Source organism: Arachis hypogaea, chromosome 20 (genome assembly GCF_003086295.3).
Source record: "Arachis hypogaea cultivar Tifrunner chromosome 20, arahy.Tifrunner.gnm2.J5K5, whole genome shotgun sequence".
NCBI classification, from domain to species: domain Eukaryota; kingdom Viridiplantae; phylum Streptophyta; class Magnoliopsida; order Fabales; family Fabaceae; genus Arachis; species Arachis hypogaea.
The window spans coordinates 14,871,831-14,899,573 of NC_092055.1; the positions used below are offsets into that span (position 1 = coordinate 14,871,831).

At 33.9% G+C, this 27,743-nt stretch overlaps 2 protein-coding genes across 2 annotated transcripts; one reads left to right on the plus strand and one right to left on the minus strand.

Annotated features, from left to right (window-relative positions):
• The first annotated feature begins 6,774 nt into the window (after window positions 1-6,774).
• Window positions 6,775-7,761, plus strand: LOC114926112 (uncharacterized). The gene has a single exon (XM_029296579.1). The coding sequence runs from the start codon at window positions 6,775-6,777 to the stop codon at window positions 7,759-7,761; it is 987 nt and encodes a 328-aa protein (XP_029152412.1).
• Window positions 7,762-12,310: 4,549 nt separating this feature from the next.
• LOC112782920 (1-acyl-sn-glycerol-3-phosphate acyltransferase BAT2, chloroplastic) lies at window positions 12,311-20,199 on the minus strand. The gene is made up of 7 exons (XM_025825595.3): window positions 19,669-20,199; window positions 15,923-16,275; window positions 15,101-15,158; window positions 14,493-14,678; window positions 13,994-14,403; window positions 13,750-13,851; window positions 12,311-12,700 (listed from the first exon to the last, which is right to left on the minus strand). Exons 2-7 carry the CDS (start codon window positions 16,016-16,018, stop codon window positions 12,497-12,499), a joined length of 1,056 nt encoding a protein of 351 aa, XP_025681380.1. The 5' UTR covers window positions 16,019-16,275; window positions 19,669-20,199; the 3' UTR covers window positions 12,311-12,496.
• Between the last annotated feature and the right edge of the window lie 7,544 nt (window positions 20,200-27,743).

The window sequence follows — 27,743 nt, forward strand, 5'->3', positions numbered from 1 at the left end:
TTTAGTTGATACATTATCAGTGTCAAACAGTTTTATATTTAGTATTAAAAACCCCATATAAAATTTTAATTCCCTTTTGGGTAAAAAGGCAATACCAAAAGCCCAACAGCTCCAAACAAAAACATTTAAAGTAAAACCCTATACTAGTATTAGCAAGGAAAAATTGAAGGATCTAACAAAAATGAAAATAGAAGGAAACCCACCCTAAAATAATAATGGACTAAGTGACCAACTATCGAACTGATCTAATAAAGTATTTAATATAGATAATTACCCAAAAAAAGAGTATTTAATATAGATAATACCGTGGCTGAGGCATGTGAGGTATACATGCAGTGACAAAAGTGTTTCCCTCAAACTAAGTCACACCCCGTTCATCCTAGCAGTGGAATCTAGGTTGGGGTATGTGTTTGTACGATAAAAAAAAATAAAGATAATACCAAAAAGAAAAAGGTATTTAAAATATAGATGATGTCCAAAAAACAAAGTAATTCATATGAGTTGAGCCTCGTTTTAGTCTTGAGTTTGACGAGTTGTACTAATTTAGTTCTTGAGATTCTAATTGTTTTAATAATTTAGTCTCTCAGATTTAAAAAAGTACATCACATTAGTCCCAGGCACATTTTTCATCACCAAAACTCAAACACCGTGAGTGGCATAACTTAGTCTTTGCCATGCTGGAGAGAAAAAAACGACGTCGTATATATTTTAGCGCTAAAAAAAGGTTGAAACGACATCGTTTGAGGATTTTAGAGTAATAAAACATTACTTTTCCACCACTTTGATCACTCTTTATCTTCTCCTTTTCCTCTGAGCTTTAAAACAAAAAAATTTCTCTCTTCCACAGCTGAAAAGTAATTAGTGGATGTTAGAGGAGAAAGAATTTGTGGCTGAATATTGATTTTTAAAAAGTGTGTATAAAAGTGCATGGAAGTTGAATATAGCTACAAAGATTTGTAATTCTATTCACGGAGGTTAGTGACGAGTGACAAAAAACTTTATTTGAAAATTTTTTTGTATTGCATACATGTTTGGCAATAATATTTCTTTGTTTTCGTTATTCTGATCCTATTTTTATTGAAAGTAAATCTATGTTAAGATTTGTTTTGATTTTTCGTTATTGGGTGCAAGAGTTTTTATATACGTACTTGATGAATGAGATATTTTGAAGATAGTTTTGGTAGGCCTAATGATATATATAGATGAAATTGATGATTGGTGTTAATATTGTTGCCTAGTTGTGAATATGCTGAGGATTTTTTGTGTGATTGACTATGTACTTTTTAATCTGATGTACTAATGATAATTATATCTTGAAAAATTATAAGTAAATAACTTTTAATCAGTGAATTTTAAACAATTTTAATTAATAATTATTAATTTTATATTTTTAAAAATAAAATTTAAATAATCACTAATTAATGAATTCATTAATATAGAGTATAGTTTAAAAATATTTGTTAGTTTGTTGTTGGCCAAATCTTTATTGGTTATTTAGCAAGATTAATTTTCATAAAGATAATAATAAAAATATAATTTAGTCACCTGACAATAAAACATGCTTTGGTAGTGATCTTGATGAGGATACACTAAATATATATATATTTTTTTTTGTCAAAAATTATTATAAAAAATTTAGATATGACAAAAAGAAGAATGGAAAAGAAGAAGAATAGGAAGAACGATATTTGGTTTAGGTTATAAAAAGGGAGAAAAGAATCAAATTGTTTCAATTTCACTTTTCCTCCTCGTTATATAGACGTTATTATCTCCAGCGTGACAAAGATTAAGCTACGTCACTCATGACGTTGAGTTTCGGTGACGGAGAATGTGTTTAGAACTAACGTGATACATTTTTTTATATTTGAAAGACTAAATTAAAACAATTGAGATCTCAAGAATCAAATCGATGTAACTCGCCAATCCTAAAGACTAAAATAAAACTTAACTCTAATTCATATAGATATAGTTGCTTGCTATAGATATTGACTTACAGGGACCACTTAATTTTGGCTTTTCTTCACCGGAAAAAAAATCACACACGGTGCACGCATCACAGTATCCTACAATGTAAAAGCTTGACCTAGCTTGTCGCATTTGTATGTAATAGATGTAGGCTAATTGCTAAATATATAACGATACCAGAAAGTTACTTAAGCATTTTATCATATATGAAAGTTCTTTAGAAGATTAACTAAGAATCAGGTAAATTTTGGAACAGATTGAGGATTTGGTTTCGTAAGATTACAAATTAAACAAACTTTTAATTATTACAAAAGCACGATGCAACTTCTTCATTCCAAAGGAGACGCATAAATGAAGTTACTGTTTATAAGTGTTCATAGAAATAAAACATAATGATATCAACACTTTAATAGAGAGTAGCATGATAAGGTCACTAGAAAACCTAAACATTAAAAGACAGGCATGCTTAACCGAAGATTAAAAAATTGATAATCATTAATTGCACTTGTGTTAGCTAGCGACTGAGTTTGAGATGCATAGGTCAGCCTAATGACATTACCTCGCAATTGAGAGCATCCAGTATTTTTTTTTTTTTTTGTGTTTAAATATACAAATAAATAAAATAAATACTATCCTATATTTGAACAGATGATTTGCTGGAGATCAACACAAAACTCAAACCAAATAATATGATTAGAGTTATTCTTAGCACCATATTTAGCCATTCAATCCGCAATTCTATTTGCTTCCAGGGACTCCCACTTAACGTGAACAAGTCAAGGACTAGATAAAAGTTTATGAATCTTGTGAACCAAATTTATTACTTCAGATAAATATCCACTTCTAAGATCATGCATGATGGGTATAATGTTAAGGCAATCCATTTCACATATAATATCCCTCAAACCGCAATCCCAAACTAAAACCAATCCCCTCCAAGCAGTAAATAAATTACATCTCATGATAGACCAGGGAAATGCTTCTAGAGCAGCTCAAGATCCAACTTCCCTTAGAATCTCTAATAATACACCCGAATCCCGCTAAATTTGAATCCAGATACAAGCTTGCATTACAATTAACTTTAAAATCGTTGTCTGCTACTGGTTCCCAACACATGCGATTTTGGCGAGACCTAAAGGCATTGTTTCGATTCATGTAAACCTGTAAGTCCTTGGCAATAATTTTGGCTAAGACAACAACCTTGTGGTCTGTCCAAGGGTTGTCAGCATTGAATATGTCATTGCACTTATGTCTCCAAACCCACAAAAGTTCTGCACCAAAAGACGCCTCATTGTCAACCAAGGCCTTCCAAAACCACTCTTCAAAAGCAGTACCAGCCGTCGAGTCCAGGATACAGCATGCCCTAAGACAATGATTTCTGGTATTTAGAATTTGTGCACTAATTTTGTAAAAAAAAAAAATTGAATTTGACTACTAATTGTGCATTAGTTGTGAAAAAGAATTACTTACTGTTGGATTTACTGGCAGAAAAATTCGGCGATAAATGGGCACCAAAAAACATTACATGGCGCCAAAATTATCGTAAAAAAAATTCGCCGAAAACTAACTACTTATTTTCGTCAAATTGATTCCCAACTCCGACGCAAAATTTGCCGATAATTAGCGTTAGACAAAATATCTACCGATAAACATCTTTCGACGCCGTTATACTATCAGATGTATTTCATCACTAAATTTGACTGTACTTAGAATTTTTTTTGTAGTATTTACTTATATGATGATCTTATCTCGTATTTCTTTTTTGCTAATCACTACTCAAAATTCAGCATGTGAGAGAATAAGAAGAGAGAGAAAACCGGTTATGTGAATATCTTATATGATATAATTTTAATGACATCATTATGTTTATCTTAAATTAATTCACCATAGTATGAAAAATATGGGTATCATATATTATTTCAACTTTAAAATATTTTTAAAATATTTTGGTGAAATTAAATAGATCAAGAAATACCAATAAAAGATTTTTATCGGATGAATTTGGTTTTGGTAATTAAAAATTATCGTTAAGAAGTACTATTTCGTCCTGTATAAAAAATGTTTTTTTATATATTTTCTGTTGACCCGCCTCGTTAAATCGAGGTGAATCATAATTCTCAAATTTCGTGAATTTCAGTCACAGCAAGGCTGAAAATCATATTGAAAAATGGAGTTCTTATACTAATTGTTAAGGAAAGAAAAGAAAATGCATTATTACACGCCACTGCTTTCTAGCTCACTTACGATTTATTTTCCTTTTTCGACAGGATCAGGTGTTATTTGTTCCATTATGCTCATTGTCTATTTTAGCTTCTTTGACTGATTGCTTTTGCGTTGTTCTATCATTCTTCATCGTGTTGTTGGTAAGTCCAGCAAGCAAGTTGTTGAGTGTAGCAAGAAATTAAAAGTGCAATTCAGGAGATTTTGATATTAATTAACAGAAATTGAAATAGCAAGAAATTAAAAGCACAATTTGAGAACTAAGCGGCAAGAGAATAAAGAACAATTAAAGAAACTAACTAAATTGCAAGCAACTAACAATTGGCAACAATTAAAACAATAATCTTGTCTAGAATTAAGAATTAAATATCACTATTCTTGTGTATATTCAACTGCCCATCACACATCACACAAAAGTCATTAGGAACAGTGAAAGCGTGGAGCTGCATTCATAATCTTCAAATTCCTGAATTAGAAGCAGACTCCGACGTCAAAGAACAACCATAATTATGTCTGAACAAACCATTGAGGTAGAGAATATGTCTGAACAACCCTCTGCTAGGGTTTCCACTCAGGAAGACGACCTAGTACAAAGAAGTACAAAGAAAATCAAAACTCGAGGAAAGGTGAATCTTAATCATCCGCCCGATTGCATGGAAATTGTTCCAGTTGAGGTGAAAGACACATCGATTCAGAAAGGTTCATATAAGGAAACTCTACTGACCGGCCCTGGATTGGAAGGCGACTATGAGACCTTGTTCATCATGGACAATGATGAGCCTAACCCAGAGGATAAGTGGTATAAAGATGACGAGGATGGGGTGAATGCTGAAAAACCTTTCAACCCTTGTCCCATGATTCCAATGTCAAAAGAGGAATTTGAAGAGTGGTGTAAGACATGGAACAATGCTCTTATGGTCAAAGTTTTGGGAAAACATGTGACTTTCACTTTCATGGAGCAACACCTTCGAAGAGACTGGGAAGGTAAAGGTAAGATTCATGTCATTGATATGAATCGTGACTATTTTTTGGTTCATTTTTCAGATGAGGAGGACTACGCTCATGTGCTTATGGAAGAGCCTTGGATGGTCACCGGACACTATCTTATTGTTTAGAGATGGAGACCCTTTTTCTTATCAGGATCCACAGAAGTTAGGAAAATCGCTGCCTGGATCCGCATCCCGAATCTCCCTATTGAACTTTATAATCATCGCTTCCTTTGGAGGGTAGGTTCGGCCATTGATCATATGCTCAAGGTCGATCGAACCACGTCTATCCACTCAAAGGGAAAATTCGCCCGTATATATGTAGAGATCGACCTGGCAAAACAACTTGTGCCCATATCTCGATGCTTGGATGTGAACTACACCTTGAATATAAAAGTCTGTATCAAATTTGTTTTACTTGTGGCAGGTATGGACATAGATCAGAGCAGTGCATGGAAAACCTAACAACTAGTGGCAATCCTATGGATGATGTCGGAGTCGGAAATAATCCTCCAGTGGAGGTAACGGCTGAGAATGGTGATGACCAAAATGGGAAGTTTGGAGCTCCACAAAATCAGCACAATCATGACATTTATGGCAACGGTCAAACTAACCCTGATTTCGGTCCTTGGATAATGGTCAAAAGATACGCAAATAAAAAGAAGATCCAAATAGGACAGAAAGAATCTCATGGTAATCAGAAGCTAGTTACTAAATATAACTCTGAAAAGGACGAGTCTCCAAAAAAGAAAGATTCTGATGGATCTCGATTTACGATCTTGCATGAGGAAAGTTCGGAGGACGTTCAGAAAAGTATGGAAGATGTAGAGAAGGTCCAAAAGTCAATAGAAGTCAACGGGCTGCAATAGACCCAAGCCCAACATGCGATGGTCAAGGCCCATGTCCAAAAAAGGATCTTGAGACAAGGAGCTGGGAAAAACCCACAAAATAAAAAAAACTATGCCTCCCCCAAAAGGCTTATCTGAACCGGGTGGGAAGCCAAACTACAACAAGAATAAAGAGAAAAATCTTGCAATTGCCTTACCTAACCCTAAAAGGATGGAAAATCCACCAAGAGCTGTCAAAGGGAAAGATACAGATCCTGAACTTGAAGGTATGGAGCTGGTGGTCAAGGAGTATATGAAGAGGATAGAGCGAGAGAAATGGGAAGCCTTCGATTCTTTGAAGAATGCCCGTATGACCCTGGATCAGCATGTAGTCCGGGATAATATGTTGTTTAATTCGGGAAAGAACCAACATCCACCAGGTGAACGATTAGGGATTGTCGAGCCCAGAGGCAATCAAGTGAAGCAATCAGATGTTCTCATGGTGGAAGCTGGTAGCAGGGACAAAAAGGAGGAATCGTCCTCCAGGGACCAGGTAGGTCCGGAACAAGGGGCCCTTGCCCGCAAGTGATCCTGGTCGTTGATGGCTCCTCCTCCCTTGCATCTTTGATAATGAATATCATTAGCTGGAACTGTAGGGGTGCTGGCAGTAAAGCCTTCCCGTCGATTATCCGGGACCTGCAACAAGAGTATGAAACTTCTTCTTTTTGTTAGAAACTCATGTAAGTGGAACACGAGGCAAACAGATTCGGGACAAGATGGGTTTTGATAAATCCTTTGTTGTGGATGCTCTGGGTCACTCTGGAGGAATATGGTGTCTTTGGGACTCCTCTGTTTGGAGCGTGGATGTTCTGGAACATGATAGGCAATATATCCACCTTAAAGTCTCCGGTAATAACTGGAGCCCCTGGCTCTTTACAGCTGTTTACGGTAGCGCCCAAAAAGTGACCAGAAGAGCCTTGTGGAACTCACTTGAAACGTATGCTAGCAATGTTAATCTCCCCTGGTGCCTTTTGGGGGATTTTAATGCCATGTTGCATAATCATGAAAAGCCTGGTGGGACGATCAACAATAACCAGAGCGCCTACAAGGAGTTTCAAGAATGTATCTCAACTTGTGGCCTAGTTGATTTGGGTTATTCTGGTTGGCCGTTCACTTGGAAGAAAGGGAATCTTGCGAAAAGACTGGACAGGGGGCTGAGCAACTTGGAGTGGCAAATTGCCTTTCCTGGGGCTTATGTTAAACACCTGCCCATGCTCAAATCAGATCACTCGCCTATCTGTTTGCAACTACATATTGCTATGACACAGAATAGAGGTAGACGGCCGTTTTGTTTTCATGCAGCTTGGATTACCCACCCGGATTTTGGAAATGTTGTTGATACCTCGTGGAATGTCAAGAACTCTTGGGATGAGGGTATTTTAGATTTCAAGAATAAAATCAAGGAGTGGAATAGCTCGGTCTTTGGTAATATTTTCAAACGGAAACACAGAATCCTTAGAAGGCTCCAAGGTATTGCTACTAGTTTGGGGTATTCTCAGGATTCTTTTCTGGAAAAATTGCAAAAAGATCTGTGGTTGGAATGTGAAAACATTCTCATTCAGGAAGAAATTTTATGGTTCCAAAAAGCTAGGTGCAAATGGATCAAGTTTGGAGATCGAAATACGAAATTCTTTCATGGCTCTACAATGATTAGAAGGCGTAGAAATAAAATTACCTCCCTACAAAATGACAACGGTGACTAGATAACCGACAAGACTACTCTGAAAAATATGGCTACTACTTTCTTTTGGAATCTTTACTCTGACAGCCCTACTTATACCCCCTTCATTCTAAAGAATAGTTTTCCCGCTCTGAGTAGCTCCGACAACAACATCTTAGGCCAAAACGTGACTAACGAAGAAGTGAGAGATGCTATTTTTGGTATAGGCAGTTGGAAGGCACCCGGTAGGGATGGGCTTCAAGCCATCTTCTACCAGAGTCAGTGGAATAAAGTCGGCACTGATGTTTGTGATCTGACCAAGAATTTCTTTGAAGACTCGAGCAAGATCAGAAAGGTAAATGAGATGCTAATCACTCTATTCCCAAAGTGGAACCTGTCTCGCATTTAAGACAGCTGAGGCCCATCAGTCTCTGTAATATTTCCTATAAGGTGGTTACTAAGATTCTCGCTAAACGGTTGAGAAAAGTGATGGACAAATTAGTTATGCCCAATCAGTGCAGTTTTGTCCCCAGTAGGCACAGCTCCGATAACATCATCAACACTCAAGAGGTCATCCACTCTATGAGACAGAAAAAAGGAAAGAAAGGCTGGATGGCTATCAAAATTGACTTGGAAAAGGCGTATGATAGGTTAAAGTGGTGCTTTATCAAGGAGACCCTTGCAGATATTGGGCTTCCCCAGAATTTTGTTAATCTTATCCTCTCTTGTATCTCGACCACCAGGATGAGGGTCCTTTGGAATGGGGAGGAACTGGAAGAATTTACACCTTCCAGAGGTATTAGACAAGGATATCCCATCTCTCCGTATATCTTTGTGCTCTGTATTAAATAACTCTCCTAACTCATTAGTACAGCAGTGGATCATGCCTTTTGGAAACCAATTCGACTCAAGAAGGATGGTCCCCCTATTTCTCACCTGTGCTTCACAGATGACATTATTTTGTTTGCAAAGGCCAATCTTGAACAAGCAAATGTCATTAATAAATGTCTCGAGGCTTTCTGTGATAGCTCGGGTCAGAGCGTCAGTAAAAAGAAAACTAGGGTCTTCTTCTCAAAGAATGTGGGCCACACAGTGCGAGCAGAGTTGAGTAATGTTTTGCAGTTTGTCAGAACTGATGACTTAGACAAATACTTAGGCATTCCGATTCTCCACTCCAAAGTATCCAAACATAACTTTAAGGGCATTATCAACAAGCTTCATGCCAGGCTCAATTCTTGGAAAGCTTCATCCTTGTCCCTTGCGAGAAGAGTGACTCTGGTGAAATCTGTCCTCTCATCTATGCCTTCATATAATATGCAATCTGCTGTTTTACCTTCCGCTACTTGTAATACTATTGACCGTATCTGCAGGAATTTTCTCTGGGAGAACACAGAACAAACCAAGAAAATACATCTTCTTAGTTAGAAGAGAGTCTGTGAACCTAAAAACTGTGGGGGTCTGGGTATTAGACATGCAAGCCAAATGAATCAAGCTTTCATGATGAAGGAAGGATGGGGACTTATTGAAAGAAAGGAGGCTCTTTGGGCTAGAGTACTCAGATCAAAATATGGCAGCAGCACGGATATCATGCCCAAGGTGGAAAGGAAGTGGAATAACTCAAATCTTTGGAAGGGTATCTGCTCTTCCTGAGAGAATGTCCAACAAAACTGCATTTGGAGAGTTGGGGATAGTTCCCAGATTCGCTTTTGGGAGCACTGCTGGATCCCAGGTGTAAGCAGTTTAAGTGAGACTGCAAAGCAGGTTAGTAATAATTCCATTCATTCAGATATGCTAATAGATTTCCTCGATGTCTCAGGGCAGTGGGATGTTAGGAAGCTGACTATATAGCCTGGGGATCGTAGATATCTCCCCACCGTCCCCGTGGAAGAAAGCTGACTATATAGCCTGGGGATCTTCCTTAGACATCCAATTCAGTATCAAGTCAGCGTCTCAGAACCTCATGGAGACCCAAGTTACTCCCAACAGTATCTTCCGTTTAGTGTGGATGTGGCAGGACCCTGAGCGTGTGAGAACCTTCCTATGGCTGGTGGCACACAACGCTATCCTCACCAACTTGAAAAGAAGACGTAGACACTTAACCACGGATGGCACTTGCCCTCGATGCCGACACCATGAAGAGTCAGTCATCCATGTCCTTCGAGACTGTTTCTATGCTAGAAGCGTATGGCAAAGGCTTATCCTACCTAATGGCATCAACTCCTTCTTCAACACTAGCCTCAACGATTGGTTATCTCTAAATCTTACCTCAAATAATAATTGGTCTAGCCTATTTGAAGTTGCTGTATCATCCTTATGGTTCTTCCGAAATAAACTTGTTTTCAATGGAGAGACTGTTGCTGCTACTAGTGTTGGCTACCAAATTCGAGCGCGAGCTTAGGAATTTCTAAAGGTGGTTAAGAGCAATCTAGATTCGAGAAATATTCGAGCTGCTACCGGGTGTCTTGTTGGCTGGTCGCGACCGGATGGAGATTGTGTTAAGTTGAATGTTGACGGTTCCTGGTATGCTCAGAGAAGTCACGCCGCTTGTGGGGGAGTGTTCAGAGACTCAGCTGTGAAATTCTTGAAAGGATTTTCATGTAATCTAGGCAACTGCTCGATTATGCACGCGGAACTGTGAGCAGTCATCCATGGGCTGACCATTTCTACAACAAACGGTTACCAAAAACTGGTGGTTGAGTCTGACTCAACTTCTGCTATCAACTTCATCAAGCATGGGTGTTCCCCAGCCCATCATTGTGCCCCTCTGGTTCAGGACATCCGAAACCTTGCTGCACACCTTCAACAAATCTTTTGGACGCACGCCCTTCGTGAAGCAAACACAGTGGCTGATCATCTCGCCAAGATGGAACAAGACCTCCCCCTTGGATTACACCTGTTTGATAGAGTCCCTCCGGACAACAACTATGCTTTGTTATGCGACTGCATAGGGACCCTTAGATTTAGAGGGTCTTAGTTCTATATTTTTTCTTTGTGCTGTTTTCTTTCTTTCCTTTGCTGGGGTTCTTTAACCCCCCGTAGATCATCCAAAAAAAATATCATTATTCTTGTAACTAATTACAAATTATAATAATTTTTAAGAGTCGACCTAATAAGTTAACATCTACACATTAAAAAAAGTCAATTAGATTTCATTAATCTTAATTATAAATCCTAACTAATTTATTAATTAAATTAGTAAAAGATTAGTATTAGTAAAAATAAGGTTAATCAACAACTCTCAATTACTAATCAATTAGAGTAAGAATGATTTAATATCACCTTATTTCTTAACTGCAAAGCAAGTGTAAGAATCTACTTTATAACTACTTCAAATATTTTGTCATACACTTCATGTACATCATAAAATATAAACTTGCAATTAACTAAAATCTATTTCTAATCATCACCAAATTTATAATAAACATAAAATTAACATCAAGAAAAATAAACAATATCCATAAAATAAATACTTTAATAAACATCAAACCAAAAATTTAACATAAAGCATCAAAAGTATTCATAACAACAAAATAAAAAAGAGAACTAGAAGAAGATGAAATTAATGCTCAATTCTTGCAAGAATTAATTGAAATTAAAGTAAAACTAACATAAATTAACTAAACTTAATCCTAATCCTAATTCTAAAGAAAAGAGAGAGATTTTCACTCTAAAAAACCTAACTAAAATATACTAAAATTAAATTTAAACTCTCCTAAGTTGCCTCCTTGAGTTTCCTCCTTAAATCATTGAATTTCTTATGCATTTCTCATCCACGTGCTTTATTAATTGAGGCATGTGCGCCCAAGGATGCATATACACAATATGGTATTTACACATCCGTTGCTTCGAATAGCATTCTTATTCTTCGTGAATTTTTCAATTTTTGCATGATTTTTTTCATATTTTCAAACTATCCTTACCTCCTAAACATTGAACAACTTAAACAAATATATCAACACATCAAATAAAATAGAAATAGAATTATATTGATAATTTTAAAAGCCTAAAATGCATATTTAATTAATTAAGTTCAATTAAAAAAAATTTACAAAAGTACGCAATCATATAAAAAAAAATGCAAGTGAAAAATCTCATTCTTTTCAACCCAAAATTAACATAATATATGAATTTATCAAAAGGCTCAAATGATTGACTTCAAAAATGCATTCACAAAACCAATATATATGTTTTAGCTCTAAGACATTAATGGGCGTACTCAACAAATTAATTATTTAAAAAACTTCTCTTTCTACTACTATGCTTAGAACAAAACTTAAATTATGGTATGAAAGAGGTGTGTGTTCAACCAATATTTAATACTTCTATGCCTATAACTACAAGACCTTTAAAAGACAAGAATGAATTGCTACAAAAAGATCACAATAATCTTTAAAAAATCAAACGTCTCAAATAGTTCTTAAAAGATAGAGAAATCTTTAAATTGATTTTAGCATACAAAAAATTCATAACCCCTTCTATTTACTCAAAATTAATTTTATCTTTTGTTTAAATTTATTCAAGAAATATTGCGTGATAAAAAGATTATTCTATAAAATATAAATTTTCTATGATTTCAAACAAAAAACATACGATTATGGTTGGGATCAGAATCCTCTCATTAGGGATCACAATCCCTCTTTAATTTCTTTTAAAGTTTCTAATTCATGACCCCACAAATGCAAATGTGGCTATGGGATTTTCCCCTCGAAGTTGCTGAGTTATGTAACAGGGAAGAAATGAAAAAGAACTCGTGCATAGCATCTCTCAGGTTTGAGTGATTACAATACACTTGCGATTGTCGTCCTAGCTTCTTTGCACAACATTTCAGCGTCTTTCCCACCTAAAGGTTTATGAATAACAACTTTTACCCAACCTACGTTTACTATACCCTCTCTTCCAGCTGGCATGATTTGACCAGTTCCAATAAGGGTTATTGGTACCACTGGAGCATTTGTCTTGGCAGCAATACTGAAGGCACCTTTCTGAAAATTCCCAAATAATTATAACACAATTTAGAATTAGTTCATTGACAAAATCTTACACACAAAGAGGTATGAAAAGCCCGAAGTTAATCTGTGACATGGCCTGATCTATGAAGTTAACTGTTAGGGAATTGGGTATAATGGGGTGCCTAAAGTCCAACATCGAGTAGTATGAGATGCTTCATGTTATATTTAAGGAGTGGTTCTTCTCCTTTTAACAGCTAGCTTTTAAGGTGTTTTCCACTTTCTTTAGGTACTTAACAAAGGTATCAAAGCCTTGGTTGTTGGTGCCATGGAAAGTGCTACCTATAGGCCAGATGCTAATAGCGGGTAGCAAAGTTGCTACCACTGGGTCGGTGTCAAAGAGTGAAGCCACCGAGGATGTGGGCTCTCCAAGGGCGGTGTATTGTTAGAGACTTGGGTATTATGGGGTGTCCAAAGTCCCATATCAGGTAGTATGGAATGCTTGATGTTGTATTTAAAGAGAGTGGTTTTTCTCCCTTAACAGCTAGCTTTTATGGTGTGGTTTTTCCACTTTTCTTAGATACTTAACACTAACACCACCCAAGAGGATAAGTAGATTGGGGTTCAATTTGCTATAGGAAAGTTAGCATGTGGTGTAAAATTCAACACCCCCCTTAAGAATTTACCATAGTGAAAAAGAATTAAAAAGTGAAAGAATAAATGGACAAAAGTACACATGAAAGAGACAAAAATACACACAAAGTTGGTACTGAAAGTACACCCAAAAGATTTATTTCGATGGACAAAAGTATACCACGGGCCTTACAAACCCACTAATGGCATGGTATTTTTGTCCATCGAAAACAATATTTCGAGTATACTTTGATATTTACAATCTTTTGTATGTACTTTTGTCTACCACAAACCTTTTCATATGTACTTTTTGTCCATTTACTCAAAATGAAAAACTAAAATACATTAAGGAACTGTTGGTCATTGGTCATTAATGAATAACCTAAAATTGTTTGCATCCTTAAATATGATTATAGACAGATGAAAATCATTACATGAGTTGAGATACAAACCTTGAAAGCACCTAGTTTTCCATCTTTACTGCGTGTTCCCTCTGGAAAGAAAAAGACTGAGGCTCCCTTCCTGATAAGATCCATGCATCGTTTAAGACAATCCTATATGTGAAGAAGCATAACAGAACTGTGACTTTGAAAATCATATATAAACACAATTTAGAAATAAATTCATGGAAGACATTGGTATTGAATCAACAAGAATAAGTTAAAATTATCCACAGCATCAATCGCAAAAGTATACCATCTGGCTTCGGCTATCCATGCGCTTCAAAGGAATGGTGCCTAGAAGAAACATTGCCCACCCAATTATCGGAAAGAGAAATATCCCAGTCTTGCTTATGAATTTAAAGCTTCTTCCTAGAGTGAGAAGAGTATATATGTCAAGGAAACTCTGATGATTGGAAACATACACAGCAGGAGTATCAGGAGGTGGCAGATTCTCCAACCCCTCAAATTTTATTCTATAAAATGGAGCAACTGTGAGTGAAGCCCAGACTTTGGCAACATAATGATGAAATTTTCTTCGTTGACGATCAAATAGTAGTACAAATGGATGTCCAACCAGCATCAGCACAAAAAGAAACACGGCGGAAAGGGCAGTGACAGCATAAAAACAAGCTCCCCTAACTTTTGATTCCATTTTCAGATCCGCTGATTAAGCAAGCACCAATAGGTGAATTGGCATTCCATTTAAACATTATTGTTGCTACACATGAAATCTAATGAAAGGATTTTTATACCTGACAATGAGTGACTATCTCCCGCTGCTGCAAGTTCGCATCTTGCAACCGTGTCTCTGGCATGTTTATTCTGATAGCGCAAATTGCAACTACAATGAGGCCTACATAACTCCTCGTTGGGACAAAAAGATACCCACAAAGCATTTCTGTGCTTCCTGGGTATGCCTGCCAATCTTCTTTGGGCATCTATACAAAGATAAACAATCAACACTGTTTGTTGAGATAAGCCTCAATTTGGTAAATGAATTTTCACCCAAAAATCAACTAGCCCCTAAGTTATGAGTTTTAAAAGTATGAATCACATTAGTCCTTCCATCACAACTCAACTAACAAAGGTACTAATGTGTGTAGGAAACTGCCATGGCTCAATTTAGTCTATTTGTAACACATCTAAAACGATGCTTAACTTCCAGTTTCTTTACTCTTTACCATACCAAACTATTCAAACATAATATATATATATATATATATATAAAGATCTTTTTAAATAAAAACAATTGCATATAAACTAGCACTAGATATCAAGTGAGGAAAACAATTAAGTAATTTTTAAAAAAAGAGAACTAATACCATGAAAGACAAAAGAGATAAGTGATAAGAACACTTACAACTAAGTGAAGTCCTCAAAACTTGATGATCATAAGTTGGTCGTTTATAAGTACACAACTGCAACCAATGGAAGTAAAACAACATAAACAAAACCTGTTCAATTCAGGGTGAAATGGTCCTTTTTTTCAAGCTGCCAAACCGAACTGAATTGGAATGGATTTGATCATATCGGTTTTTTGTCCTAAACTTGTCCTATGTAACATTGGTGTAAAAATACCGTTCCAGCTGTCCTATGTGCATTTTATATTTTCAACAAAAAATGACATAAAATATTCTAAAATGCCCACAAAGTTATAACTGCAAAACATCACGTAGGAGTTTGTTCCACAAAGCTAAAACTGTAAAACATCAAACATGAGTTGCACAATGTCACACTAAGTGAAAAAAAATAACTGATAGTGGGCTGGGAATCAACATAATGTGTTGGAAAAATTATGGGAAAATACAAAGTTAATTTTAATATCTAATACTCGTAAACAGCAAATTAGCATGCTAGATGTATACATTCTAGTATTCAACAATTTCATGTCAAAGCTAAGACTTCAAAGCATGAATGCAAAACATCTGAAAATTAAAATCGGCATTTGACTTTAAGGAAAATAAAATTGGCATTTGAACTCATTTACTTCTGGAAATTAAAAAAGTTTCATTAATAAAACCCAAGAAACAGAGATGAAATAGTATGCTTCTCAGCAACCGAAACTAAAACCAGAATTTGAGTTAATCGTATTTGAATTCATATCCTTCACAGCAACCCAAATGCATAACAGAACATCATAAACACAATCATAAAATAAAACAGCATAATAAAAAAAAACTACCTGAAACATCTCCATTGAGGGACTGGAATTAAGAAACATCGACGACAACGGTGACTGGGAAAGTGAAGTAGATAGGAGCGCGCGAACAGAGGACATAGCTATGGCAATAGGGATGGCGAGACGGACTCACAGCGTTGTCATGTGCAACAGCATAACTGGCTTGCTCGTGGTGATGATTGAAGAAGAAGAATAAGAAGTGAGGGACTGTGGGGGGAATGGGTGATAGGATTTGTGGGTGACTGGAGTAATGGAGTGTGGAGATTGCTTTGCAAAGTGATGGCATGGGGAGGGAAGAAAAGGAGTGATAAAGTGATAAGTCGGGTTATAACTTCCAACAAACAACTTCAAGTTCTCTGTTAAAAAAACGAAATACATAAATGTGTCAACATACATCATAAACAAAACACCATTTAAAGTATAAAGACTTAATTTCTCTTGATGGATTTTGACTTCTAACAAAACCGTGTGGTTGACTAATACTCTTTGCTCAACCATAAAGATTTGTAATTTGTCGAGCTTAATATGTGTTCACACATTAGCATCGTAAAAATGAATAACAAGTTCCATTAAAAAACACAAAGAAAAAGATAAAACAAGAGATACCGTTGATCAATTACATCAACCTGCAGAATAGATGAAGAATTTATAATACTATCACGATTTGAATTTAATTTTCTTTTTCTAAAGGAAAAAACACTTCTTTTACCACACTATTTTTGGAATTCAATAACCACACACTATATACATTATATGCACTAGCTACAAAAGCTTTTTTACTTCTTCACTAGAACGATCATTTTCTGACAACATAAACAACAGATACTAAAATAGATAATTTTTAAGATATAGCTTAAGACCAAACGTTTATCATGTGAACACATATTAATAGGGAACAACTCTATTGATTTTCCATCTGAACTTGCCTAACCAAAATTCTAACCTCACTAACCCTTAAAATGCACCAAACTAAATTAATCCAAATCACAATTAATTCATTGTTTGCTCGCTCAAATGACTTCAAAGCTTAAAACTTGTGTGTGTGCACACTAGCCAAGGCATTACCAACTAAGAAGGCTTAGCCACCCAAATAATTTCAAAATAATTTTTACTAGGAGCTCAGATTAAGAGTTGTACTATTTAATTTCTGTTGAAATTTTTAGCCTATTGAATCATTTTTTTTAATCAAAAGCTTTTAGTTCCTTAATGCTTATTCAGGGGAAAACAAGCACAAAACAAGCACAAGCATGCTGCAGCTGTGGAAAATCAAGCAATGCTCAAAGCACAAGCATGCTGAAAATCACCGAGATTCAAAACAAACAAGCACAAAAAATTGTGGGAAAGCCATTCTTTGATAGCGGCTAGTTGGCAGTTTAGGGAAGCTAACGGAAAGATTGGGCTAGTGAATTTTCTTTTGGTGTTTGATGAGGGATTTTTTTTTTTTAAATAAATTATGAAAAATATTTATTTTTTCAAAATCCATTTTTTAGCTTTATTTACTGAAATGCACGTTTTTTTTTTTGTATTTGGATAAATTTTATAGAGTTCGCCTTACACCCCGGCGAACTCCACTTTAAATATATTAAATTGAGTTTAAAAAGTTAACCATGGTAAGTAATATCATCATCTCCAAAGTACATAAGAGTAAGAGTACACATGAGTACACAGGAATAAGTCGTATTTTATTTTTGGTAAAGAGTTATTTTTTTTAATTTATAATTAAAAAAATCTTTGTTAAATATGACTTATTCCGGTGCACCTGTGTATTTTTAGAGACGATGATAATGATTGCCATGAACCTAGAAAATTATAATAGTTTGGACAAAAATAATTATTTTTTGATAAAAAGAATTGTGGTTGTTTGATGTAAATTTTTATTTTCCTTACACATTTTTTGTCTCTCACACAATTTTGGTAAAAATTTAAAATTAGTTAATTCAAGTTATATTTCTTATAAATTCTTTAATTATTGAACTATAATTTTTTGTTGTATTATATAAAAAATAATCAATAAAAATATAATTCGACAAATATGAGATACTGAATAAGGCACTGGTATTAATAATAACCGTATCACACAATAATGCCAAAACCAAAGTTCTGAAAATCGGACCGGTTATCAAACCGTTTTAATCAATGGTTCATTAATTTACTGGTCCAACCAGTCTAATCATGATTCAACCCGTTCCATAATAAAATAATAAATAAATTATAAATAAACATCCTAAATATCTTTCAAATTTAAAACCCTACGTAAAATATCACCAACTAAATGTAATTAATCATCAAAATATGCAATAACTTGATGCAAATTTGTTGACAATTAACATAATTATACTTCCATTAAAAATAACTCGATTGAATTACAATGCACAAGTTAAAGATAGAGAATATTATCTTAATGTAGCTAAGTCAAAAAGTAAAACAAAAGATGAGTGTTGCACAATAAACACACAACAGAACCCGAAACAAACACACAACACAACAGAGGCTGAAACAAAAACACAACAAAGCCTGAAACAAAAAGAATCCAACACGGAGGAGCAAGTCGGCGGAGATCAAGAACAGGGACAGTGCAACCAAACAATGAAAACAGAATTTTGTTTATATAACAAAACAATCAAAACATGAATCATCACTAATTGCAAATTTTTTCTTCATAAGAAGAGAACAATGAAAACGTGAAGCATATAATAAATCAAAAGATCACCAATTGCAAATCTTTTAATAAGAACAGAAGTTAGAACAGTGAAAAATGAAGAAAGATTAGTAGTTTTCTTTTTCAACCCAATTTTAACAAAGCTCATCGCAATGATTAACAACAACAAAAAAAGCAATGAAGGAACAGTGAATCAATAACATAGGCAGTGCAAATTCAAGAAACTTTAATAAAATTTAACTACAGAAACAGACAATAAAGAAGTAATAGAGTTATCAATTTAAAATTTATCATCAAATACATTCAGTTAGCAAAACCAATCAACCAAGTACTGACTGAGCATTCGGGAAAAAAAAAAGAATCAAAAGAACATTTAAATCACAGCAAAAACACAACAACAATAGGAACATTTAAAACAAAGCAACCCAAAAAAAAAATCTAAAAATCCCCATTGCTGAAAACAACAATTTGATCCGTGTATGCTCAGAATTAAAAGCTAAGCTTACAGGAAAGTGAAGAATACCAAAACCAAAGAACCTTCAATCACAGCTTAAATCAAGAACAGAAAATCACAACAAAAACAAAAAAAAAATTAAAAGTAACAGAAGAACAACAGAACAACAACACAATAACAATTAGCAAATTAACAAATTCATAATAATAGTTAAAATTTACCAGAAGAACACTAATGCAAATGGAATCATCATGCTAATATGTTTTCTGCAAAGATGCTATTTGTGCAGCTAAAATTTCCTAATTACCAAATCCAATTATTCTAATTTCACATGCAATCAACTTACTAAGTTTCTAAAAGCTAGAAATTATAAAACCAACCAGAAATATGGTTAAAGCATTTCATCAAACATGTTCAGTGCCGTAAAATTAAAACAAAATAAGAGAATTCAAAGCTTAATATCAATGTGATAGAGAAGAGAACATAACTATTGTAACTTTAATTCAGTCTATGAAATAATCCAAACCACTACCAAATCAAATAGTTACTTATTGTAATAGAAATCAAAAGTTGCAGAGTTTGAAGCAGAGTATTGGTGGTGTGTGTATTGTCTGGTGGCGGGTTTAGGGAACTCACGGCGGCGACAAAAGGGAGCAGTTCGACGGCTAGGTGGAGCGCACGGGTTGGTCGCAGTGTTTGAAGCAGAGCAACGTGGCTTCCAGACGAACACGAATGCGAACTCGAACGGTGAACGGCGAGTGAACGCGAACAGCGAACGCCGAGCGAACGTGAACGGCGAAGAAGGCGAACGAAGACGACAGCTGAACGAAGACGCGAACGTGAACGGCAAACAAACGGCGACGGAAGCGCGGCTAAGCAGACAAAGACGACGGACGCCGAGCTCGAGGAAGCAGCCGCGATCGGTAACAGCGAACAGGGGTTGAAGACTTGGATCACGAGGGAAGCTAGATAGACGGACGGATGGCGAACTTTGAGTGCGACGGACGCGGCAGTATGCCACTCCTTGCGGCGGTTGTGTAGGCTTAAAGTGCTAGGGTTTTTTGGCTGGGGTTGTGTGATTTGATTTCTGTCTGAATGAAAGAAAGAAAGGGGGAAATGGAGAAAGAAACGAAGGAGCTTCCGTTTTTGTTAAAGCGGGCGGGTTCCGGTTCTTGTTCGGTTCAACGGTTTTTTATCGATTTTCTAAATGACGGTTTTACATGCCAGACTGAATAGTTAATGTTGTCGGTTTGTGATTAAATCGGTCCGACTAGCCGATACGGTCCGGCTTTCAAAACATTGGCCAAAATATTAAAATGAGAAAAAAAATTAATATAAATTAATATATTTTTTAATGTGTTAATTATATTTATTAAAAATTTGACTAACTAACATGCTCTAAGATTTAAATAACTAAATATATTGATATTATTTTTTTTATTATTTTGATATATTATTTTTGCTTCCACTATTATAATTTTCTGGATCCATAGTAACCATTAGGATTAAGTACTGAAATCGTCCTTAAGGTAAGGGGCGAAAATCAAATTCGTCTCCGACCTTTTTTTGTTATTAAAATCATCCTCAACGTTATAAAACGTTATAAAATCGTCCTTTTTACCAATTTTATTTTTTTATTACCAAATTACCCTTTATTCAAAAATTATAAAATAAAATAAAATAAAATAAAAAGAAAAGAAAGGCTGAGGGAGAAAGAAAATCGGGGGAAAGGGGAAAGGGAGGACGAGAAAGAGAGGGGGTGGGGAAAAAGGAAGAGGGGAAGGGGAAGGGGGGAAGGGGGACGGCGCCGGCGAAGGGGGGAAAGGGGAAAGGACGCGGGGTGGGGGTGGGGGGAAGGGGAAAGGACGCGGGGTGGGGTGGGGGAAGGGTTGTGGGGGAGGAGAAGTGGGAAGGGGAAAGGGGGGAGGGGATCGCCGCCATCGCGTCAGTCACCGCCGCGCCTTCGTTGCCGCCATCGCGCCAGTCACCGCCGCGCCTTCGTCGCCGTTCCTCGCCGCCTCCGCCTCCGCCATCTTCTCTCCTCGCCGCCGCCCCCGGTCTTCATTACCGCCACCGCTCTTCGCTGTCGCCGCCGCCGCTCTGCTCCTCGGAGAAAGGGGGAAGGGAACGCGAAGGGAGAAGAGGGGAGAGGGGGTTTCGGGAAGAAGAGGGGGAAGGGGAAGACTCCTCGCCGCCGCCACCGATCTTTACGGACGCCACCGATCTTCGCTGCCGCCGCCACTGCTGCACCGCCTGCCCTGCACTGCTACACCGCCGCCACTTCTGTAAATTGAATTTTTGTTGTAGAATTTCTGAATTTTTTGTGAATTGTTGCTGAGTTTTGATTATTGCTTATTGCTGAGTTTTTATTATTGTTGTTACTGAATTTGTTATTGCTGAGTTTTGCTGAGTTTTGATTACTGTTGTTGCTGAGTTTTGAGTTTTGATTTTCTGAGTTATGTTGTTGCTGTTGCTTGATGTTTTTGGTGGTGGTGGTGGTGGTGGTGGTGAGAAAGGTGAAGAGAATAATGATGATGATGAGGGTATTTTGGTCAAAGAATTCGAAAAAGGATGATTTTAAAGCGTTTTTGAACGTTGAGGATGATTTTAATAACGAAAAAAAGTCGGGGACGAATTTGATTTTCGCCCCTTACCTTAGGGACGATTTCAGTACTTAACCCTAACCATTATCGTCTCAAAAAATATACAGGTATACCGGAATAAGTCCTATTTAACAAAAAAAAATTAATTATAAATTAAAAAAATAATTATTTTCCAAAAATAAAATACGACTTATTCTTGTGTACTCTTATGTACTTTGGAGATGATAATAATGTTTATTATTGTTAATTTTTCAAACTCAATTTAATATATTTAAAGTGGGTATTTTCATGAGATTTAAACAAAAAATATTGAAAAAAATAAAAAAAAAATTAAATTTAAAATGCCTCCTAACTTGCACCTTAATCTATTATATATTTATTAAAATATATAAAAAAGAACTAAAATAGTGTTATAAACTTATAATACGTGAACACACATAAATTTTTAGGTTTTCTATAAAATTGTCCTATCATTTATAAACTGAGTTTATAATGATATAAAAAAAATATTTATCTATATATAAAATTACATTTATACTATACTACAGAGAATAATATTTATATAATTAATTTAATATTAATTTCACAATTTTATATATTAAATTATTTAATTATATTAAAGAAATTATAATATAAAAAATATTAATTTATATTAATGATTTAAATTTTAATATTACATGTCATATTTGAAAAATATTTTTTTCATAAAAATTTATTTATTTATTTATCTATCTATTTATTTATAACATACAAAAAGAAAATTGAATTGATATCATAATGAGCTCTTGATATATTAAATAGCTTCTAATATTATCACATAATAAATATTTAGGTGGAATTGTTATTTTATAGTTTTTTCTATTATCGCATTATTTTTTTTCGTATTTAGCCTTATGTTTTCACCTCTTCTTACTTTTTTTTATTTCTATGTATATTATTCTATGTCTTTAATGGTTATATTTAGCGACGAATCCAGAAAAATTTGACAGTAAAAAAAAAATTATATAATATGGCAACAATTTTTTATAATAAAAATATTATGTGTACATAAAAAATCAATTATTAAATTATCTATTAATTATTATATATTTGTGTATAAATACATGTATTGTTTAACTTATTTTTAACGTGTATTTTATATTTAATATATATTTTATACAGATAATTATTTTTTATGTACATATAGCATGATTGTTATTATAATTATATTTTGTTATTGTAAAATGTGATTAGTTTTTAAAATATCTAATTTATAAATTCAAACACTAAAATAATAATTTAAATAATAACGTATAATTTAAAATTCTATTTCCTTAGATTTTATATTTTAAAAAAATTAAGTAATTTTTCTTTGACGGTACAATTAAAATTTTTCTCTTTTTATATATATCATTAAACAATTATTTAGAAATTCACTTTCTAATACAATTAGAAACTGACTCTTATTGATATTCATAGTTAGAAATGTTCTTTCAATTAATATAGTTGTTATGGAAAAACTAAAGCTAATTTCAAAAGAAGATAAATAATAATATTCTTTTGAGTCGATTTTTAAGAAACAACATCAATCTCGTTTAAATTTAAAAATTGATTCTTCTGACGAACATCTAATATGAAGTTCTTAAATTAAATATTAAGTACCGAAAATTAAATAAAAAATTATTGTGGAGTCAAATTTAATAATTTAATAAGAACAAATAAATATTATCATTATATACTACTTAAAAAAATTTCAAATTATAGTGGAAACAATTGCCCTTACAATACTATGCTTAGAATCATCCCTGATATGTTATTTCTTTTTATAAACTGGTTAATAAAATCTAATTCATTTATCTTTTTATTCTCACTTTTATTCATGTTTATTATATAAATTAGTATTCACTTCACACATTTACTTTATCTTCTTTCACATAATCTTATACCTTTACTATTTTTTTTTATCCTAACTAATATTTTACACAATTATTTAAAAAATTTAGTTGATAATGATGTATAATTCTTTATTAAACATAGATGGTAGATGACGAACTCTTAAAACTTATAGTATATGTGTCATTACATTTTTTTTTTTATATTTTTTTATCTAATTGTGTTCATCATATATGTATTATCTTTGTCACTTGTATATCATAATTTTTTTCAACGATTTGCATCTTTTAATATTACTTAGTTGTAAGAATAATATTGAAAATAATGCATGGTGTCATGATTCATGAAAATGAATGTTACTTTCAGTTAATGACACATTATGTTCATATTTATATTGTATCTAATAGTTTCATTCTTATATGATAGTATTTAAATATAACAAAAAGTAAAAACAAAAACTAATATAAGATGACTACTTAAAAAATAGAGATAGTAACACACTATGTTCATATTTTTATAATTTTATTAATAGCAAAATTTATTTATAAATTTTTACTTGCATAATAATTAAGTTTTATATTAATTTATATATTTTATCCAAATACATATGTATTTTATTTTTACATAATGTGCAAATCTAAACCTTGTTTAAAAATACTTCGGATATTATATTACAACTTACCTCAATAAACGGTAATCGTAGGGGCCAAGAAATCAATAGCTTAAATAATTACCTAAAATTTCAATTTTTTTATTTTTGGTTGACTTGCCTTACTTTCCTGTAAATATTGAATGTTTTTTTTAATTTAATTAGATATTCTTTAAATTATTTTTTTAGTCAATTTTTTATTATATTAATTTAAAAAAATAAAACACACACATTTAAATAAATTTAGTGTCTTTTTTTCAAATTTACAATACAAATTCAAAAAACAGTTTAAGTAAGATTAAAATCCAGAAATTCAATTTCAAATATTCAAATTTATTTTAGACTCTTAAACACTAACACATAAAAAAAAAACCCTAAAATTTCAAAACACACCTCCCTCCTAAAACGACAAAATTTAGGTATTGCGATCCTCATCGTCGTTACCGCTTCTTCCGCGATGCGCTCCTCCTCTGTGTCGCGCTCATCCTCGTCACTGCTTCCTCCTCCGCGACAAGCTCCTCCTCGTCGCTGCGCTTCTCCTACGCGCCACTTCCTCCTCCGCGACACGTTCCTCCGTGCCAGAAACATAGGTATTTGGATATGTTTGTATTGACAATTTTTTTTTCCACTATTCTGTTTGATTTAAAATTTGTTACCTCCTTCACATTTTCTGGATTATTAGAGTTCCTTTTTTTCTTTTTCTCTGTTTAATAAAAAGTTCTATCTTCTCAATCTATACATAATATTAGATGTGTTTGTAGTTTTTTCGTTTTTTTTAATGTGTTTGTGATGATATTTTTTTTTTTGCGCTCATCTATTTGATTTGGGATTTGTAATATTAAGTAATTTAAATGTGTCAATACTGAATTTTGAATGTGTTTATATTATTCATTTAATTTTAGACGTGTTTATGTTGTTCTTTATGGCTCCATTTAGTTTATGTATAGGATGAGACATAGGCACAAAGACACAAACATTAAAGACATATACATAAAATATGTGTCTGTATATTATATTTGGCAAAAATAATGAATAAAGACAAATATTTGAAAAACATTGAATTACCCTTCATTCAACTACAAGTTTTACCACCATTACTGCACACCCATCACCCCAAACACTGGACATCATCACTATTGAATTTTTATTTCTTTCAGTATTTTTTTTTAATATCATCTCAAATTATCATTCATACAATTTTCTTGAAAAAAAAATAGAAAACCAAAGTTCAGAATTTATCAAAGATTAATCAAAATTTAAATAAATAAAAAATTAAATGTACAATTTTTTTCTTGAAGAAAATAGAAAACCAGTGCCCAAAGAAAGAGAGGAAAAAGAAGATGATTGCAAGGAAGAAGCAGAAAACCTAGAAGAAAAAGATAGCAGAAAAGAGAATGACGGAGACAACTACTTAAAGAAAAAGAGGCAGAGGTAGAACCAAAAAAGACAAATCAAGAGAAAGAGGGAGAGACAGAGCAGATCTGGAAGGTGAAGTTTGGATATGGAAGGTGTGGAGAGACAGAACGGATCTGAAAGAGGAGTGCGGTGAGGCAGTCTCGACGACGGAGACGAGGCAGAACGCAGAGAAATGCGTGTCCATGAATAAGCAGAGTAATGCGACAGCGAATGGCAAATTGGATGGCAACGTCATCGGGAGAGGAAGAGACGACAATCCAGTTTCCATTGGTGAGGGTTGAAGAAGGAAGAACGAGGAGGATTGTGACCAGTGAGAAAGGAAGAGGTGGTTGTAGAATTGAAAGAGGAAAAGAAAAGAGAAAGGTTTGGGAAGATAGAAGAACACATTTTGAAAATTTAAAAATTGAATAAGAGTAAAAGAATAAAAAATTAGTGTCTCACAAGTTGTGTCTTAGTATCTCAATAAATTGGAGGTAGACAAATTTAGTGTCTCCATGTTCATCCATGTCCTTCCGTGTTCTTCAAAATTCTGTCTCACCAAACCAAACATCAGACATGTCTCACCATGTTCATGTATCATTGAAACATGGACATCAACCAAACGCTACCTATATTCCCAAGTTTGTATATTTAATTTTTGAAGTGAGTTTAAATTATTTTAAAAATTTATGTGATTTCATTGAAAGTGGTTACAAGTTTTACTTGGATAAATATAATAATAAATTAAATAAAAATGATAACGGTTCCTTAAAAATAAAAAACATGATTAATTATAAAATTAAAATAATAAAATATTAAATTTAAAGGCCGAATAAATGACAATATTTAAATGATGATAAGAATTTCTCGCCTTTTTTTTTCGTCATTCACGGTATTCCTTAATCTGATATGCCAAGGATTAATCCATTACGGATCTGAGCTTGGATTTAAACTCCTGATACATATTTAAGCAGACAAATGACCATTTTTTATTAAATAATAAACACCACTACATAACTCACCAAAACCTCACTTAGCCCAAACTCAAGGGTCCGTTGTTGAATGCGCAGCTCATCCTCCACAGCTCTGAACCAGTGCGGCTCAACAACTTTAAGCCGTCCACAAGCAAGCTTGGCTTAATTTCATGGTACCATCATAGTCGCTACTTAATATTAGACTTATTGGCCTTTTTGTCTTTTCGGCAATCATTACAGGGATCCTTTAGTAATTGCCACAGATGCTAGCAAATAAATGGTTAACTTAAAAACTGTTCGTACTTGGAATAGCAATGTACCAGTAAAGTGGTCTGGTATATGTGAAATTTTTCCGTCCAAATAATGAATTAAATATATGAAAGACGGCGATGTAGATAGAAATTCTTTATGTGAGGATGTTAACATGTAGAACACGGTAAGAGATGTCCTACTGCTCTGTTAACCCAAGAAGAAAGGTTCGAAATGTTGTTTCTGACCTCTGGTGGTATGGTTGTCAGCGTACCTTATGAAGTATGAACGACTTGTGTTTCAGCTAGCTATTTAGTGGAGAAAAGCTTAGCATTAATTGCTTAGGTTTGTGTGGATTGGGCCAAAGTAATGGAGCTCTTCTTTAACATTGGAATATAATTTTTTTCTGTGGCCTAGAAAATTAGTTAAAGTTGTCTTATATCACCCAAAAATATAAAGAGAGTTGATAATAATACAAAAAAAAAAAGGGCTAAATTTATCATATTGATGTAGGTTTATTCAATTAATTTATTCTAATGAGTTATCCTAGGAATATTTTAATTGAGATCACTGTTACAATAGGTTTTTGAAGGATGTTATTTATGGAGGATTAAACATAGGTTACTGATGAGATAATTAGAAAAGGATAAAAAAATTTTAAAAAATTATATTTAATATTTATAACGAGAAGTGATATGGTTATTTTAATTTTATTTATTAGAGTTTTTTTAATTCAACTTTTGAAACCTATTAATTAAGTTGACAACTCTTTATTAGATGTATATATAATTTAAATATATTAAATTACACAGTTAGTCCCTACACTTTCAGTGAAATTACAAATTGGTCCTTACAGTTTAAAAGTTTGTAATTGGATCCTTGAAGAAAATTAAAATTTGTAATTGGATCCCCACTAACGTTTAGCATAAATGGAAACGTTAAATGTTGTTATTTTACCAGAATGCCTAT

Bases quoted from the DNA above. Each gene is read 5' to 3' on its own strand.
- LOC114926112 (XM_029296579.1), top strand. From the start codon at position 6,775: ATGGGTTTTGATAAATCCTTTGTTGTGGATGCTCTGGGTCACTCTGGA.
- LOC112782920 (XM_025825595.3), bottom strand. From the start codon at position 16,018: ATGTCCTCTGTTCGCGCGCTCCTATCTACTTCACTTTCCCAGTCACCG. The intron at 14,404-14,492 runs GTATAAAAATCC...TTGCTTAATCAG, and splicing joins AGATAGTCACTCATTGTCAG to CGGATCTGAAAATGGAATCA. The intron at 12,701-13,749 runs GTTTGTATCTCA...GGGAATTTTCAG, and splicing joins GAAAACTAGGTGCTTTCAAG to AAAGGTGCCTTCAGTATTGC.